The 18,475-nt window shown below is 56.8% G+C and overlaps 1 protein-coding gene across 3 annotated transcripts; it reads right to left on the bottom strand.

The window, feature by feature from the left end:
• Positions 1 to 7,011: 7,011 nt before the first annotated feature.
• Positions 7,012 to 18,277, bottom strand: SHKBP1 (SH3KBP1 binding protein 1). 3 transcript variants are annotated; one of them, XM_058529351.1, is made up of 18 exons: positions 18,156 to 18,277; positions 17,868 to 17,921; positions 17,680 to 17,725; positions 17,500 to 17,573; positions 17,146 to 17,204; positions 16,831 to 16,911; positions 15,724 to 15,885; positions 15,553 to 15,643; positions 15,274 to 15,464; positions 14,516 to 14,631; positions 13,642 to 13,729; positions 13,414 to 13,530; positions 11,616 to 11,786; positions 10,140 to 10,295; positions 9,708 to 9,804; positions 7,942 to 8,120; positions 7,542 to 7,656; positions 7,012 to 7,430 (listed from the first exon to the last, which is right to left on the bottom strand). In XM_058529351.1, the coding sequence occupies exons 1-18, from the start codon at positions 18,239 to 18,241 to the stop codon at positions 7,193 to 7,195; spliced, it is 2,121 nt and encodes a 706-aa protein (XP_058385334.1). In that variant the 5' UTR covers positions 18,242 to 18,277; the 3' UTR covers positions 7,012 to 7,192. The 3 variants fall into 3 exon arrangements, with proteins under 3 accessions (XP_058385334.1, XP_058385335.1, XP_058385336.1); XM_058529352.1 differs by having other exon boundaries at positions 7,542 to 7,653; XM_058529353.1 differs by lacking the exon at positions 7,942 to 8,120 and having other exon boundaries at positions 7,271 to 7,430; positions 7,542 to 7,653.
• Between the last annotated feature and the right edge of the window lie 198 nt (positions 18,278 to 18,475).

The following is an 18,475-nucleotide window of genomic DNA, read 5'->3' as shown; positions in this document are numbered from 1 at the left end:
AATTTTGGGCATTCGGTGACAGGGCAGGCGCCAACCCGCACAATCGCTTTTGTTGTCTGGGCTAGTTCGGCTGCGCTCTCTGCTGGGACAGCGCCCCCCTCTTCGGCCGCGGGGAGCCCGGACGCCTGGCTTCCCGGCCCCACCTCCGCGGGTCAGCGCCTCTGGCTGGCGTCTGGTCCTGTCCCGGGCTCACCTCGCGCAGCCGGACGCCGGGGTCCCTAGGGGGGCCACGTCCTTGGGGGGGGGCTCTGAGCTACAATGGGGGGCGGCTAGGCGGCGGCTGGATCGTGGGAACCAGACGGTTTTATCTGGCCCGGAACCCCCCCCCCGCCCCCCGGCGGAGGAAGGGCGGATGTTCTTACCCCGAGCCTGGCCGGCAGGGGCGCGCTGTGGGGGCCTCCGTCTCAGCGGTGCCCGGCCCCCCGGCCCGCGGGGCCGCCGTCGCCTCAGCAGAGCTCGGGCCTCCTGCAGCCTGGGTGGGAGGGGGCAGAGAAGGGGCTGTCACCGCCGTTAAGCTGACCCTCCCCCAAAGGGGCCTACCACGCCAGGAGGTCTCCCAGTAGCGGCTCTGCCCAACTCCCCCCATCTCTTTATGAGGACCAGGCCTTGTCTTTAGAAGCTTCGCGAGAAACAGAGACAAAGATGGTGAGAGAAACAGAGATGAGGAAGGGAGAGAGAGGAGAGAAGAGAAGAGAGACACAGAGACAGGCAGAGAAAGACACAGAGGAAAAGAGACAGGTAATGATGAGAGAAGCAGAGACAGAGATGGAAAGAACAAATACAGAGAGAGGGACATGGAGACAGAGACAGAAAGAGACTGAAAGATGCAGAGACTGCTATAGGCAGGAAAAGGAGAACTAGAAACAGAGATACAAGTCAATAGTCAGAGAGAGAGAGAACAAGGGAGCAGAGACCCAGGGAGCAGAGAAAGGTGCGCTGGAAGTGGTGAAGTGGGAGCTCCTGAGCATCTGGTTGGGGAGGGTTTGCACACTCACGTCAGTGGCTGCCAGTTAAGGGACACCTGTCTCTTCCTCACGCTGGGGCTGGGGCTCCGCAGCGCTGGAGGCGCTGGAGTCAGGCACCGCTGAGGGCCTGCACACTTTGGCAGGCAGTACCGGACCCTGCAGGAGGCTTCGGAGACAGCCAGGGACTAAGTGGAGAAGGAAGGGACCGTCCCTCTTTCCTCCAAGTGCATCCAGCTCTCCAGCTGGGATGAGGGGTGGCAAGGGAGCCCCCAGCCCCTCTGCTCCTACCCCCTCTCACCCCCTACCTATACCCCACCTAGAAGAACCCACCTCTGAAGCAGCGGCTCCTCCTGGGCGATTGGCTTGGGCAGCAGCGACAAACAGCAACACTATAAATAAAGGGGTAGAAGTCCCTCAGGCCCCTAGCACTCTAGAACTCCCCAAATGACGGCAAGGGATAGGGGAGGGAAAGCCAAGATAAGGCTTGAGGGTGCTCGAAACAGACGTGTGACCAATTTGAGGCACTGCGCTCGATGCCTCAGTTTCCCCATCTGTACAATGGGAGGCAAATTGGCTTAGATTCTCCAGGGATGAAGGTCACAGCAACTTTAGTTTTATTTGTCTTCTGAAGTGTTTGGCGGTGAAGTCTTATTGGAAAAGACGTTTTAAAGTCTTCTTTAAAAATGACTTTTCACAAAAGACTCAAAGAGGATTTCTAAGTGCATTTCCAAGACCCGACTGTCTGGGAATCTAGAACTCCGCCCAACGCGCACATCCCCGTCCTGGACTCAGCCGTCATCCCGCACGTGGCCGGCAGATGGCGCCACTTCCACAGGTCTCAGCGGTTAGGGACGGAGGGTCCAGCAGGGTGCTGAGGTGGAGGGGGATACAGAAGGAGCCACGGCCCAGGACTGGGAATCCCGAGGCCTGAGTTCTAGCCCGTTCCTGCCCTTCCACGCTGTGTGTCCTGGAGCCAGCGTCTCCTGCTCTTTGGGCCTCAGTTTCCCGCCTGACCAAGAGGAAGGTGTCGTTGTTGGAGAAATCTCCGCGGTCAGAGGATCTCAGAATCTGGGTAGTGGAGTCTTCAGCTCCGGCGCAAGTGCGTTGCAACTAAGGGGCCCCCAGACAAATCCATTATCCCCAGGCTAAGGGGGACGAAGGACAAGGGCGCACGCGCAGGCCCCGAGAGAAGGGCAGTGGGGGGTGCTGCGAAGGGACGTCAGGCGCATGGACTCTTTCCAGACGGGTGGGAGCCAGTGGGGGAAGAGGCTGCCCAGCGGGGAGCCTCCGGGACCCCGGTCTTGCTGTCATCTCTCCCTCCTTTTCTCCAGGTTAACCCCTTCCCGGCCCCGCCCCTGGCGCGGCTCGGGTTACTAAACGCATTCGCAGAGACCCAGGCGGGAGCGGAGCCCGGGGCCTTTGTAACGGAGCGCTGGGCCGCAGGGCGGGGAGTGGGGGTGCTGGGCGGACTGTTCCCTTCGATCTCGTCACCGTACACAGGAAGGGTGGCTGTAACCCCCAAATCTATAGGAAATTATGGATCTCTCGCCGCGAAATCACTGGTACCTCACTCAAGCCTGGAGTCCTCTAATTCTAGGAAACTAGAGCATCCCCAACCCTCATGAAATCTGGACACCCCCCTCTCTGCACAATTCCCCACAAGCCCCTCCGCCATGACCCCCAAAGTCTACGTCTTCCTAACTCATTAGGAAAATCCAAGGGTCACTTTTAATTAACCCAGGCCCCCTAAACCCTAGAAAACCAGATCATCTCAAGTCTTTCATAAAGTCCCTTCATAACCTCCCATACTCTTTCTCCTTAAGCACCCAAGAAGTTTAGGGAACCCGATCCCAGCTCGAGGGCCACACCCATCTATCATCCTAGGAGAAGTCAAAGTCCCACTCCCATGGAAACTGGGACCCTTCTCCGAATAAACCCTAGAAATGCCTGGAGCCGCATCCATCTCTACCACACCAAAGGGGAACCCCTCCCCTCAAAATCTCAGTACTCCCCGGATTCTAAGCCCTACAAAATAGAGGGCCCTAATGAGTCCAAGGGCTCTGGCGCTTTCATGCCCACCCCGAAGCAGTGGCTGCGTATTCCCCTAAATCTGAACGTCCTGGTCCTCCCGGACCACCAGACTTATTGAGTGGAGGGGGCACAAAAGAGAGGGCCGCAGCGGGGCTTACCCGGCCGGGCGGCCCGGGGTCACAACCCCGACGGCCTGGCTGGGGCTGGCGGCAGAGGCGGCGGTGGCGGCGGCTGCGAGGAGCGGCAGCAGCAGCACCAGCAGGAGGGGGCGGCGGCCGCTAGGGCCAGGCCGCAGCATCGTGTCCGGCGTGGAGTCCGGCTCCAGGCAGGCCGTCTGTCCAGCGGGTCCACCTCGGCGCGGCCCCGCCCCCCGCCCCCGCCCGTGGCCGACTCATTTTCTCCACCGTCCCGGCCGCGGGTGGCGAACTTCCCGCCAATCAGAGCCCGTTGCCGCCAGGGGGCGCTGCCCGCGCGGCCAATCGGGAGGCCGCAGGGGAGGGGCTAGAGGGACAGGTGCCGGGCGGGGGGCGTTGGGGCCGGGAGTTCTCAGCGCTATGTGGGGGATCGGGAGTGGGGTACTGAATCAGTAAACCCTCTGGTGAAGAAGAGGCCCGTGTGGAGATGCTGGGACCCCCCCCTCCCCACGACGGCGGGTGATGCGCAGGCGGTGGGCAGGGTCCCCTAAACTAGACTCCCACTCACAGCCTCATCCCTCGGCTCGCAGTCGTGGGAGAATTCCATCAGAATTTGCTCCCTGACTGGTGGGGATGCTGGAAGCCCCCAAGGGTGCCCGCTTCTCATGCAAGAGGATTCTGCGGACGAGGAGCTAATCCTGCACCAGGCCCCACGTCCGGCCCCTCTAAGGGTCCCAGGCCCACTCTGGACCTTCCCAAAAGATTTGCCCCTGTGCTTCAGGGGTTCCAGGCTCCACAAGCAAAAGCTTGTTCCTCAGAAGGCTGTAGTCTCTGCCCCTCAGAGGACCCAGGCTCCGCCCCTGACCCACAGATTCTGCTCCCAGAGGCTCCCGCCTCTGCTCTCTTCCTTACACCCTCTGCACCGGCTGCCCCTAGAGGGTACCAGACCCCCTTCCCTGCCTGAATCTTTAAAGGCTCCCAAGAGCGCCCATCCCACTCCCAGAACTACAGGCTCTCTCCTTAGAGAATTCTGGTTCCCTCCCTTCCCAAGCCACAAGGGGCCTTAGGCTCCGCCTGCACCCTCTTTAGTGAGTTCCAGAATCCAAGCGCTGCTCACAGCCTCCCAACTCAGAGGGTCTCAAGCCCAGCCCCTTTCCTTCATTATAAATTCAAGGCCCCAATCTCTTTCCTCGGAATTACAAGCCCCCGCCTCTCTTCTCCCACAGGCACTGCCCCCAGAGCTTCAGACCCCGCCCCTAGTTGCCCCCTTCTCCTCTGTTCCAGGCCACGCCCCTTCCCACAGAGAATTGGAGCGCGGCCCTACACTTAGGATCTCAAGCCCCACCCCTTTCATATTTGCCCCGCCTCCAGGGGTTTCTGGCAGTTTGCTTCATAAGGTTTCCAGTTCTGAAGCGTTAGCCCCGCCCCCGGGGATCCCGGGCTCCGCCCACACAGGGAAGGCCACTTGCCCTGACCATAGGCTCCACCCCGGACTAAGAACAACAACTGTTCCAGCTTCGACCTCATCCCCCACTCCTGCTCCTTCTTCCAGTGGAGGGTGTGCAGGAGGGACGGGGGACCCCTTCACCCTCCCCCGTTACGCTGAGGCACACGGGCTGACTCACACAGCCACACTCATACCGTTACTGCCACCTACAGCAATCCATGCCTCCATCCCACACTGACACCCTGAAATCTGGGCTCACCCACCGTCCAGGGACACACAGCCCCTTGAAGCAGTAACTACGGCACTCAGGCCCCACTCACGGGCATTCGTGGGCTGTCCCAGCGCGATGATGGAGTGCCTGGCTCTGCCCACAGAATATGCTCCGTGTCCCTGTCTTTGTGTAGCCCCCCCATCCCTGCTAACATGGCCTTGCAGGACAGTGTGTCCCTGCCCCCGTTACCCCCCTTTCCCCCCCTCCTACCCTGTGGCTGGAGAATTTGCTGGGGGCGCTGACGAAATTTCTCCCTTCTGCCTGGGATCCAGGGCATCTTCAATGCTCGTTGCTAGGCAACAGCCTCTGGCTCACCACTGCGACTTCCGGGGATGGCGTTGGCTTCCCCTCCCCTCCCAGAATTTGGAGTCCCCAGCTCCCAACCCCTCCCTATCAGTGCCACCATCTCCCAGGGTCGTTTCTATGTCACCCCTTGGATCCTGATCTGATCTCAACCCTTCAGAATCCCTCAGAGTTCTAGAGCCGTGGCATTCCAGAAGCTTCCTCCCACTGTGTGCTCATACACAGGGTTTTATGCCTGGTATTAACAAACAAACAAACAAATCTCTTTAGCATCCTAGATTTTCTGACATTCTCTCACACCCTCTCAGTTCTAGAATCACTAGCATTCCAGAAACACAAATGTTCTGGATTCCCTACATGGAAAAAACTATCTCAATATTCTAGATCTGTGAGCATTACAAAACACCCCCATATTCTAGATTCCCTGACATCCCAACTCCCTCCTGTGTTCTTGACTTCCTCACATTCAAACATCCCCCCAGTGTTCTAAATGCCCTGGAATGTAAAAACATTTCCAGAATTTGAGATTTACAGGCATTCCAGAACACTCATGTTTTAGAATCACTCATCTTTTATGCCTCCCTTTCATTTTCTAGATTCTCTGGCAATCCAGAACCCCATCATTATAAATTTCTTGGAATGCAAACAAACCCTTCAACAATCTAGAAGGGCTGATATTCCATAATACTCCTGTGCTCTAGATTTCCTAGTAACCCAGATTCCTTTCTGTGTTCTATAATTCTCAGCGTTCCAGAATCCCCAGCACACAAAATATGCCTACTGGAGTCAATTCATAGGCATTCTAGAACACTCTGCTGTTCTAGAATCATTGACTTTCCAGGTTCTTTTGTCAGAAACTTCTACTCTCTGGATTCTCTGACATGCACGGGAGAACCCTAATATTGTTCATCCACTAGCACTCTAGAATATTCCTGTGTTCTGGATTCCCTAATAGTCTAGAGCCCACTCCACCATGTTACAGAAGCTCTGGCATTCCAGAAACTCTGGAATTCTAGAATTAGCATATTATAAAATCCATTTTTCCTAGTCTGGCCCACTTTCTCTCCTCTTCATTGGCCCAAGGAAAAGATGCAGAAAACATCCCTGAGGAGTTGCCATAGTAATAGGCATTATTTGGGGAAAAATCCCAAGGATGTTAGGCTGGGGTGAGCTGAACCTGTCCTACATACCCTCTCTGGTGTGGGCAGGAAAGGGTGAAAGACTAGGTAGCCAGGGATGTGGGCAAAGTGTTTGCAGTGGTGAGGTTTAGGGTATAAAAGTCAAGGACGTGGCAATCACATCACCAACATCAGTGTTTCCGCCACCCTATAGCCATTCATCCCTGCCTGTGCTAACAGGACCCCAATTCACCTACGGGAATTCCTCCTCCACTCTGTCAACAGGGGGCTGACCCCACCCCCTGGCTTGTGAGGGCACAGGATCCCTGGGACAATGGAAGGCCTCCATCACGCCAGCCACAGTGATTGGTTCAAGGAAGGCCCTCTGACTCAATTCAAGCCAATGAGAATCAATCCTTTGATTTTTGTTGCTGCCAGAGAGAAAAAAGTTGCTAAGGAGCTACCTGGAGTCATCTTGGCACAGAGAGGGGAAAACCTGACTGAGAATGATGCATCCAAGAGGAAAGCAAAGCTAAAAGATGGAAAGACATTCTGGATGAGTGTCTGAACCCCTGGATCCAGCCATACCTGAAGCCAAAGTGTAAACCAATACATTCCCCTTCTTTGCTTAAACCAGGAGACAGATGTTCCTGAATCTACAACCTGGGACCTAGTTGGGCCCCCCATCTCTCCCACTCTTTCCCTAGGAGTCTCAAAACTCTCTAAGAATGTAAGCAAGGTGTTGGCAGTGAGAACTTTATTAGGAGAGTGTGACTTTGGCTCCAGAAAAGGGGGACAGTGGGGACCTAGTAACGGTGACCACTCCAAGGAGGCCCTGGCCCTGAACCCAGGGCTCTGACAGGAAACAGAGGCAGCTGAGTCCTCCCGGACCTGGGGAACCAAAGGCACTGTGGCAGCTGTGTTCAGAAGGAAGTTTCGTTGAGCTTCACCTTGGGGGGTGTGAGGGGAGCCCCAAGACCCGCAGAGGGCCGGGGGGCTGGGGTAGGTGGCCGTCGGGGCTCCGGCCCACTCCGCACCAGTTCCTGGCAGCGCTCCACGAAGCTGCCTCCCCCGCGGCGCCGGGCCTCAGCCTGGGGGGCGCTCGGGCTCCCACGGTGGCCGTGGCTGGACAGGGAGGTGTTGCTGGAGGCCGAGTGGAGACTGAGGGGGGAGGAGGGTCAATGCAGGTCATCATGGGGCAGCTGAGGCCCCATGGCCACCATGTTCTCCCCCTCCCCCACTGCACAGAAGGGGAAATAGAGTCAGGCCTACCTGGTGAGAGAGGTACGGGGTGAGGGGCTGGGGAGAGAGCCCCGCGAGGAAGCCAGTGGGGTTAGTTCGCACTGTTCCAGCTGTTCCATCAGCTCTTCCTCTGTCAGGCCACCTGCTGGGGGGCAAGGAAGCAGGGTCAGGGGGCAAGACAAGGGTCACAGGCCAAGGGACAGAGGTCATACGCAAGGATTGAGGTTGGGATAGGAGAAAAGACACAGAGGTCAAGGGACAGGGGTCAGCAGCTGAGAGGGGTTGAAAAGTCAGGGCAGGGAAGGGTTGGAGGGCAGAGAAAGGGGTCAGAGGGCAAGGCCTGGGGAGGGAGATCACAATGGAGGTTGTGGAGAGGGGTTCAGCGTGAGTCTGTGGGCTTGGGACGGGATGGAGGCGGGGCAGGGAGTACCAGGCGCCTGGCCGAGGCCGTCCATGGCGGTGGTCAGGTCCCACATGGCCAGGCTGCCGTTGGCCTGGCCGGTGAGCAGGTAGCGCCGGGGCCGCGAGCCAAGCCTCCGAGAGCCCTCGCACTCGAGCACCGTGAAGGCAGTGGTGGGCGAGCCGTCCACCGAGCGCACGGAGCACACCCTGAGAGGGAGGCGAGGGGGGGTCACCCGGGCCACACCCGGGCCTGGCCTGGTCCCTCTTCTCATCCTCACACCCATCCCGGGCCACAGGCCCCACCGCGATGGCTTCAGTTCCTGCCTCTCAATGACCACCCCGAGCTTCCTCATCCTTCCCCAACCTACTCTCTTGGGTTCCAGCCCCGGGCGTCCAGCAGCCTCCTGGACGTCCCCCGCCTGCACTCCCACCACGTGTCCCAAATGGGATTCTCCCCAGATCTGCTGCTCTCCCCAGTTCCCGGCTCGGGGAAGGCCTGACTCTCAGCCTCGGTGCCTCCTTCATCTCTCGTCATTCCCCATGGCCAGTCCACTCGGCCCTCTCCTCCCCTCCCCATCTGGCCCCGGCCAAGCCCTGCCCGCTCTGGTCAGGCACCTGTCCTAGCCTCCTCCCTGGGCTCTTGGCCTCCTCTCCAACCTCTAGTCCATCCCCCTCACAGCAGCCAGTGCCCTCAGGACAGTCTCAGCTCTTCCATACGGTAGTGGGCTCTTCCCACCCCTCTGCAGCCTCACTTCTCACCTCCTGTTCCCTGCTCCAGCCCCCAGACACCACGTGCACTTCACTGGTCAGCCTACTGGGCCAGTCCAGCCTCTGCACACGCTGCCCCTTCAGCCTGGCACACCCTTTCCCCTCCCTGCTTTCCTCTGCTCATTCCAGTTTTCCTCCAGGTCTCTGCTCAGAGTCTCCTCTTCCCAGGCTCCCCTCCCAGGCTCGAGCAAGCACCTCCTCGGGGCTCCTACAGCTCCCTGTGCCCCTCCCATCCCGGCCCTGATCCCTCTGCCCGGCCCCTCCATCCATCCCACCCTGACCCCTCTGCCGGGGCACCCCCATCCCACCCTGACCCCTCTACCCAGCCTCCCATCCATCCCGCCCTGACCCCTCTGCCCGGCCCCCCATCCATCCCGCCCTGACCCCTCTGCCAGGGCACCCCCATCCTGGCCCTGACCCCTCTGCCTGGCCCCCCATCCATCCCACCCTGACTCCTCTGCCCAGCTTCCCATCCCGCCCTGACCCCTCTGCCCGGTCCCCCATCCATCCCACCTTGACCCCTCTGCCGGGGCACCCCCATCCCGGCCCTGACCCCTCTGCCGGGGCACCCCCATCCCACCCTGACCCCTCTGCCAGGGCACCCCCATCCCACCCTGACCCCTCTACCCAGCCTCCCATCCCGCCCTGACCCCTCTGCCCGGCCCTCCATCCATCCCGCCCTGACCCCTCTGCCGGGGCACCCCCATCCCGGCCCTGACCCCTCTGCCTGGCCCCCCATCCATCCCACCCTGACCCCTCTGCCCGGCCCCCCATCCCGCCCTAACCACACAGGGCGACCTCTGTTTGAGGTCCAGCACGAGCGCCTGGGGTTCTCCAGCTTCATCCCCCACACACAGGTCACACCTTTGACACCTCTAGCCCCCAAACCTAGGACCAGGCTCCTGCTCCCCCCAGCCTTTGCTCCCTCAGTGCTCCGTGGCTGGGACCCCCTTCCGGCCACCGTCACCCAGCTGGCATCTTGCCTTCTCCTCTGACCACCCTCCCGTTTGACGGGACGGTCCTCACCGCTGACCGGTGGATGAAAGGCGCACGAAGAGCTGGCTGGCGCTTGGCACCACCTTCTGAATGAACACCTGCTGGTCATCCCGCTCGCCGTAGGGGCCTGGGCCGGGCAAGGGTCGGGGTCAGGGCCAGCTGGGTCTGCGGGACCTCTGGACCCAGGGCTCTGCCCCCTTCCCCACTGATGAGCCCCCTCCCAGGACTAGGATCCCATCCCTGGGCTGCTGGAGCTGGGTGGGTCAGAGAGGGTGAGGGGCAGCCACATCAGGGATGGGGAGGGTGGCTTGGGGGGGTCCTGGGTCAGGTGGCGGTCAGTGGAGGTCAACCAGGTCAGCTGGGTAGGTCAGGAGAGGTGTACAGGGGTCAGGTAAGGGGTCAATGGAGGCCAACAGGGGACAGGTGGGCCCATGGGGTGGGGGGCAAGCGGCCAATAGGCACCGATGTCATTGCCAGCACTGCAGCCGCCATGCCCGTCGGCCGACTCCAGCGCCAGGATCTTGAAGGAAGCGAGTGGGGTGGAGCCGGGCTGCGTGGAAATCATGCCTCGGAAGCGGGTCACAGACCAAGTCCGCACGTGGTTGTTGTCGGCACAGACTGAGGAGCAGGGGGCGGCAGCAGGTCAGGCCCGGCTGGGCATCACCACTGCCTGACCCTCCTGAGCCCCAGGATGACTCCCTTTCAGAGGTGTCAGGATCCTATCCCCTTTGAATTCCTCCCCCTCAGAGAATTCTCTTCCCTAGAACTCCAAATGGTCAAAAATCCTGTTGGCTCCGCCTCCAAAATCGTTCCAGAGCCTGACCTCACCTAACCCCGTCCACTGCCCCCACCTGCTCCTGTCCATCCATCTCCTGCCTGGACCATCACAGCAGCCTCCTCCCGGGTCTCCTGCTCCCATCCTGCCCCCACAGTCTGTCCCAACACGCAGCCAGAGGGGGTCTGGGAACACCTCCATCAGGTCATGTCCTTCCTCTGCTCAGAGCCCTCCTGTGGCTCCGTCTCAGCCAGGGTCGAGGACAAAGTCTTCTCTGTGGCTTCCAAGGTCCCACTGACCTGCCCCCGTCACCTCTCACCCTCTCCCTCGTCCACTCCACTCCAGGCAAAGGGGGCTCCCTGCTCTTTCTCAGACACATCAAACATCCTCCCACCTCAGAGCCTTAGCAATGCCTGTTCCCTCCACCTGGAACGCTTGTCCCCACCGATCTGCTCTGCTCATTCCCTCATGTCTGCTCAAAGCTCCTTACTCAGAAAGGCCTTGCTAGGGGCCAGCCCGGTGGCGCAAGTGGTTAAGTGCGCGCATTCCGCTGCGGCGGCCTGGGGTTCACCGGTTTGGATCCCAGGCGCGCACTGATGTACTGCTTGGCAAGCCATGCTGTGGCGGTGTCCCATATAAAGTGGAGGAAGATGAGGCATGGATGTTAGCCCAGGGCCAGTCTTCCTCAGCAAAAAAAGAGGAGGACTGGCAGATGTTAGCATAGGGCTGATCTTCCTCACAAAAAAAAAAAAAAAAAAGGAAAGGCCTTGCTAGAACCACGCACTCTCCAGTGATCCCGACACTCTCTAGCCACCCACGCAGCTGTGTTTTCATTCACTGCCTGATACTGACTTATATTTTAATTTATTTATTGTCTGCCGTACCCACCAGAACATCAGCTCCACAAGGGTAGGGACCTGGCCTGTCTTGTTTATCACTGTATCCCCTTTGCCTGGCACAGAGTAGGTGCTCCATAAATGTTTGTTGAATTGACAAATTCCCCCCTCCCTGGCAAATTCGCTCTCCCCCAGACTGGTCCCCTTACAGCATTCTCTAGGTCTCTCCCTACACAATGTGCCTCCTCAGTGGAAATCCTCATCCACCTGGTCCGAGCCACCCCTCCTGCAGGGAGATGGGCCCCGGGGGCAGCCGGCAAGACCCACCTGAGATGAGGTGCTTCTCTGAGAGCATGATCTTGGTGACGGGGCTGCGATGCACGGTGAAGGTCTGGAAGAGCTGAGGCCCCGAGCCCACCGTCTCGGGGTGCTGCACAATGACCCGCACGCCCCCTGAGCTGGTGCCATAGGCAATCTCGATCCAGTTCCCACTGTCACCTGGGGAGGGGCCGAGGATGAAGAGAGGGACGGGGTAACAGAGAGACCAAGACCGAGAGAGAGAGACAGGCTAAGATCAGACACAGAAACAAAGGGACAGATCAGAGAAAGAGAGAACCAGAGACAGAAATTCAGACAGAGAGAGCTAACAAGAGAGGGAAGACAGAGAGAAACAGACACACACAGGCAGCCAAGAAACTGAGTCACAGGGACGGATATAGGGAGAGAGACAGACAGACATAGAGAGGGAGGGAATTAGAGAGACAGAAAAACGTGTAACAGATAGACAGCAAGACAAGAAAAGACAACTGCGTGTGTCTGAGGGCCTCCCAGCACTCGCCAACTTTCCAACAGGGGAAAAGTTATTTTGTAACTGTCAGAAACTTAATGGACCATCCTAAGGAATGGGAGTAGGCAAATGTGGTTGTAATATTTTGTGCAGCAGTGACAAGCAATGGATCAGGGTTATGCAGAGCAACATGGATGGGTATTAACCTGGGGCAGGCAGACAACAGGAAGGGACAACTGAGATATACACCCAACGCCATTTATGAAATTCAAAAACCTGACTACAAATGAAAAGAAATGTTAAGCATGACAGAATAGTGGATGTGGCAGGGAGGGGGATGGGGAGGGAAGGACTAAATAAATGAAATGAGAAAGGGTTCTTACATGATGAAATGCTGTGCAGTTAGGTGTATTATTCATCTACTCCTGCTAGAAAAAAGCGTACCGTGATCCCGACCTCACACCATACAGAGAAGTTAATTTGAAATAGAACAGATACCTACATGTAAGAGCTAAAACTAAACTACAAAGCTTTTAGAAGAAAACATGGGGGAAAATATTTGCAACCTTTGTGTGAAATCACAGCTGTGTGGGTCAGGCAAAGATACTGTAAGATCTAAAAAGCACTAAAAATGAAAAAACAATTAACCCTTATGCTAAGTGAAAAAAGCCAGACGCAAAAGGCCACATACTGTATGATTCCAATTCCATTTACATGAAATGTCTAGAAGAGGCAAATCCATAGGGACAGAGAGTAGATTAGTGGTTTCCAGGGGCTGCCAGGAAGGAGTAGTGGGTGTGATTGCTAACGAGTATGGGGTTTCTTTTTGGGGTGATAAAAATGTTCTGGAATTAGATAGTGACAATGGTTGTACAACTATGTGAATCTACTAAAAATCACTGAATTGTGAATTTTATGGTACGGGAATTATATTGTAATAAAAACAAACAAACAAACATTAACCCATTTCTGTGTATTTGAGGTCAAGAAAATAAAACCAAAAAACTGTCCCAAGTGACAGAACTCAGTTCCAGCCACTGTAAAACACGCATCCTCTTTGTTTTAGGAGCATGAAGCATCATGCCCTAATCGCAGAGATGGGAAAGGAACACAAACATGAACTACTAGCGGCCAATTTCACCCCTGGTGGAGAGGCCCGCCGTCGCCCAGCACCTAGAACAGTGCTTGGTGCTCAGTGTTTGTTAAATGACTAAATGAGAGTTAATCTGTCCCCCTCTCAATAAATCTCACTGGGTCATGCTACACACGCAGTTGGGAGACAGCTGCCGGCTGGGGCTGGCTGCTGACGGCAGAGTGGGGAGCCGGGTCATAGCTTACTGGTCTTGGGGGTGAGGTAGACACTGAGGGCCGTGACCCCGTCCTCTGCTGGGTCCCGGTAGAGCTCGCTGACGAGGAGGTCATTGTCCTTCATGCGCAGGGGGAACTTCTGCACATCTGGGGTGCGGAGAGGGCAGAGCGGGTTTGTTCAAGGTGCCCTAGCCTTTCCCCTCCTCTCCCACTTCCCGGGGAGGCTCTTGGGCAGCTGGGGGGCCAGCCGCTGCTCACCCACGTAGTAGATGGAGCCGTTGTTGCAGCCCAGGAGAAGGAAGGAGCCTGCCGCGTCGTAACTGGTGATGGGCTGCACCTCCTGGACCTGGGGGCAGGGCAGGACAGCCTGTAGCCCTCCCTACCTTTGTCTCCACAGTGCCCCCTCACAGCATGCCCTCTCTGCCCCGCTCCTGAACCCTCCTGGGGTTTCTAGGCCCACTTCTCTCCAGCCTCGCCTACCCCAGGCCCAGCTCCATCTGTGTCTCTGTCTCTGAATGTCTCTTGGTTGACGCTTCTGTCTCTTGGCCTCTCCTTGACTCTATTTTTGACATTTCTCTATTCATCTCCATCTCTCTCTCTGCATCCCTTCATCTACCACAGTCATTCAGTCCTGGTTTCTCTCTGTCCAGCCTTCTCTGTCGCCTCCTCCTCTGTTTCCATGATCTGTTTCTCTATCTCTTTCTCTCCTTTCTCAGCTTGTCTGTCTCTCTCTCTCCAACACTCACACTTTAGCAGGAGAAAACGACATCGTAGGTGTATTTTTTTTTACATTTTGGACATGACTTGGGGTGGGTGCAGAGAGAATGACAGATGTTTGAGCATCTATCTTTGGGTTTCTGCCTCTTACACAATCTCTCCTCACCTGCTCCCCCATCCAGTGCCTCCTTTCCAAACCCAACCATCCTTCACGTCAGCTTGGCAGCCCCTCTTCCAGAAAGGCCTCCCTGATGCTCTCGAGGCCTTTATCAACCCCACCCCCACCCCCAGGATGTGCCCACTGCTGGGTTCTCTGGCTCGCTCCAGGTAGAGTGGGGCAGAAAGGAACCCCTCCCTGTGTCTGTACAGTCTGGACACCCGGGAAACGGGCAGCCAGGCTGGCCGGCCCTCTGACCTGCCAGTGCTTGGTGACAGCATTCCACACCCCGATGCGCCCTGTGTGGCTTGTTGCGATGAGCTGGTTCCCAACGAAGAATAAGGCCTCCACGGGCACCCCCAGATGGAAGACTCCTGCAGAGGGCAAGGAGTGCTCAGCCAGGATCCCATTTCATGGGGAAAAGAGGGGTGGCAGGAAGAACTCCAAGGGCCAGAGGATTCAGTTGGGCCACAGAATCTTCACAGGATAGAGGATTCCAGCAGGAATTACAGAGGACACAATGGGTCAGATTCCTGATGGGTTGTGGGATTCTAACAGGGTGTGGGATTCTAACACAGTTGAGATTTTTAACACAGCAAACAACTCTATCAGTGGCAGAAGATTCTCATGAGGATCGAGATTTGTTAGGGCACAGATTAGTCTAAAAGTCAGAGATTTCTAATGGGAACGCAGATTCTAACAGGCTCTGAGATTCTACTCGCATGGAGAATTCTAACAAAGCAAAGAGATCTAACAGGGCAGTAAATTCTCACGGAGGAGAGGATTGTATGTGGGTGGATTTCTCTACCAGGCCAAGGAATTCTACCAGGATACGGAATTCTAAAGGGTTGGAGCATTCTAATAACAAAAAGAATTCTTATGGGTCTGAGAATTATACAGGGTGGGTTATTTTAACAGGCCACAGAATTCTAATGGGGGTAGAGAGTTTTAACAGATGGCAGGTTGGAGTAGAATTCTAAAGGGCAGAGGGTTCTGGAAAAAGCCTGGGGCCATACCTATCTCGGAGCCACCACCTTCTGCCTGCAGAGCCCACAGCAGGATCTCGCTGCCCGTGGCTGCTGCCACCATCTTGTCATGTTCACCCAAAGCCCCACCGAGCACCCGGGCTGTGAGCGCCAGTCGCTCGATGGGCCAGTCCAGGCGGGGACTAGAAAACACCAGCTGCCAGCCAGAGGCTTCCTTCAGCCTGGAGGATGGGGGGACATCGTGAACCCTCACCCAAGCCCTTCCCATCAGCAGGGCTCAAGCCTCCCACCACCACCCTCCCCGAGCACCTATAGCAGACAAGAAACTGGGTATAGGCCACGGCGATCCAGTTGTGGTGTCCACACACCAGCCGTACCATCCCTGGCTCCTCTGGTAATCCTTGAGGGGGAGAGCAGGGCTCAGAGCAGGGTCACAGGGCCCCACTGGCCACCCCAGCCTCCCAGGAGACAGATACGTACCCGATGGGGAGGGAGGGGCTTTCTCATCCAGCATTCGACCCAGCAGCCCTGCATTGCCCAGGTTGGGGGGCATCGTGTTGCTCCGCCGAACAGGGGCTGGGCGTCCCCCTGCCTGCTGGGGCCCCACCATGCTGTGCCGGGTCCGCCGCTTCACCGGGAACACTGGCAGGGAGGAGGGGTAGAGTGACAATAATTGTAATAATTGCCATGTAGCAAGCACTGAAAGTATGCCACATACTGACTTCCCCACATGTGGAGCACAGTCTCCTGGCAAAAAGATTTGAGGTGGTACGGGGACATGGCATTAAATGACACTGAATCACACAACGGGTTACTCCCTTTTCAGTTCCTTTGAGCCCATCACAAAGGAAGAATCAGTTTGGTGCTGCCATAACATTGATACCTCTTTCATATTTGCTAATCTTCTCTTTTAAGAAACAGATGCCTGTCCCCTTGTCAGGCAACAGCATCCAGCCAGAGTTTAATAACACTGTGATGTGTGGGTTTTATTTTTATTTATTTATGGTATAAAGATAGTGATATAAAGCTTCTATTTAAAATGATTTTTTTTTAAAAAAAGAGGGTAAAACTAAGTTAAGAAAACAATAGAGTAGGTGTTCATATTCGGCAAACTTCACGAAGGTAGTTGAGGTTAGGGAAATAAAGCCATAAACTGAATTTCCCCACTCTGTTCCTTCTACCAATCAGCAAAGCCTAGTGGACTACAATTCCCAATAGCCACTGGGGCATATTATCCATGGCCAGTGGGGGGGCTGCTCCAAGGTCTCATGGAGATTATAGTCAGTAATTCTCCTTTAATATTTCTTGCCTCCATGCAAAGGATCACAGTTCTTTCTAAGCTTCCCCACAAGGAAATCAAACCTGGATTACAACTGCCATCGGGCTCTAGGGCATGCATCTGAGCCTCAAGGGAGCTAGCGGGCCCATTGCCCCACTAGAAATGTTGTTTCCTACTTCCCTTTCCAAGCATCAGTCCAAGTATCTGATAAAGAACTACAACTCGCACGCTGTCTCAGGGCTGCGGCCTTATGGGAAATGTAGCCACTGGTCCACCCTCCCTCTCCTCTACCCCTTAGTAGCGCCCACCTGGTGGAGGCAGGTAACCGTTGAAGAGGACATTTCCGCAAGAAGATCGATCCAACTCCTCCCGCAGCTGCAGACGCCGAACTAAGGTGGAAGGACTCGAAGGCTGGGATTTGCGGGGTACAGAGGCCCATCCCTTTCCTCCCCACCCCATCTCCTTCTCCACAGAATAATACCATCACTCCCCTGGGACCCAGGACCACATCCAGCGCTCTCCAGCTCTAACCCAACCTTCTTTCAGGAAAGAGGGGGAAGAGGGAGGATCACTAGAGAGCTGGTTTTCTACGCAGTGAGGATGCTAATGGGGCCCCCACTTACCCAGAGGAGTGAGCCCGTAGAACTGGGCTTCGTGGAGGAGGCTGGAACCGTGGACACCCCTGGGTAGTAGAATTGACTAGGGGTCAGGGTCTGGGGAGTGGGAGTGGGCAGAGAATTCTGAGGAGAAAGTTTTCGAAGCTGCACAGCGAATCACAAGAGTTAGCAAATTTTGATGGGATCAAGATTCTAAGAAGAGATGATATGGGCAGTGAAAATGTGCGTGTGTTTGAGAGGAATTCTAAGGACACAGAATTTAAATATGATCAAGCAGCTTAAGTGCACATTCTGAGGGGAAGAAGAGATTTCTCAGTGGGTGAAGTCGGTGGGGGACTCCCCTTTATCCTCCATGCCAACCTGGGGTCCAACTCTTTGGTGCGCAGGAAGTTGAGGATGGGGGCGAAGACAGTGGGGTCCCTGTCGATGAAGATCTGCGGGGAAGAGGGGCAGAGGATGGATGGGACAAAGAGCGGGGCTGAGTGGGGGTCCTGTCCCTCCTCCTACCGGCCGCCCCATTTCAGCTCTTGCCCTACTCACGGCTCCGGTCTCATCTTTCAGCGTCGAGATGCGCCCGCTCAGAAGACTGCAGGGAGGGGACGCAGGGCAGGTGTCATGGGCTGGGGTGTGTGTGTGCGGGTGGGGTGGGGTGGGGTTGGGGATTAGATCTCCCCAAACCCTCCTCTCCCACCCCTCAACCCCCGCCCCAAACTCGCTCTCCCACTCACCTGGAGAAGAAGGAATCTGGGATCCAGGTGAGCGTCTGGCGAGAGGTACTGAATCTGTGCGGGGAAGGTGAGCGGACGCGGGATGATGGAGAGAGGGTGAGGAATGCAGCCCTCTATACTAGGACGGGGCGAATTCCCTTCCCTCCCGGGACGCTGGTCCAGGCTCTCGCTGCTCCAGCAGGGGGCGGAGCAATCCTTGATGGACAGGGATTCCCCCCAGGAGAGACGGGTATTCCCACTCCGCTCCCCGCCTCCGACGGTGGGGCCTCAGGAATCTCCTCCACTCACCTCTTGCCTCCCACGTTCAGATGAATCACCTCCCCAGGAGGCCCCCGACCTGGGACCCCCTCGGCTGCAGGCGCCACGGCTGCCATGGCCCCCGGAGGAGCCGGCCTGCCTGCAGCCGCTTCCGGGTGTGCAACCAGATCCCGCCCCCCCGCGTGCCCATTGGGCCAGAGAGTCTCGGAGCCGCCGGCGATTGGACAAAGCGCTCACCCGTCACAGTTAAATTCTCCGCCTCCTTAAAGGGGCCCGCCTTTCCTGTCTTGGACGGGACGGACGCGGCGGCTCGTTTGGGGAAGTTAGATTACGAGAGATGGCAAAACATT

The sequence above is a fragment of the Diceros bicornis genome, chromosome 34, assembly GCF_020826845.1.
Source record: "Diceros bicornis minor isolate mBicDic1 chromosome 34, mDicBic1.mat.cur, whole genome shotgun sequence".
Lineage (NCBI taxonomy): Eukaryota > Metazoa > Chordata > Mammalia > Perissodactyla > Rhinocerotidae > Diceros > Diceros bicornis.
The sequence above is the reverse complement of the archived record's forward strand: the minus strand, read 5'-3'. Positions and strand labels throughout refer to the sequence as shown.

Coding starts and splice junctions, on each gene's coding strand:
- SHKBP1 (XM_058529351.1), bottom strand. CDS start 18,241: ATGGCAGCCGTGGCGCCTGCAGCCGAGGGGGTCCCAGGTCGGGGGCCT. Junction 17,205..17,499: donor ACCAAAGAGTTGGACCCCAG/GTTGGCATGGAG, acceptor TCTACTACCCAG/GGGTGTCCACGGTTCCAGCC. Junction 15,644..15,723: donor AGCCCCTCCCTCCCCATCGG/GTACGTATCTGT, acceptor CTCCCCCTCAAG/GATTACCAGAGGAGCCAGGG.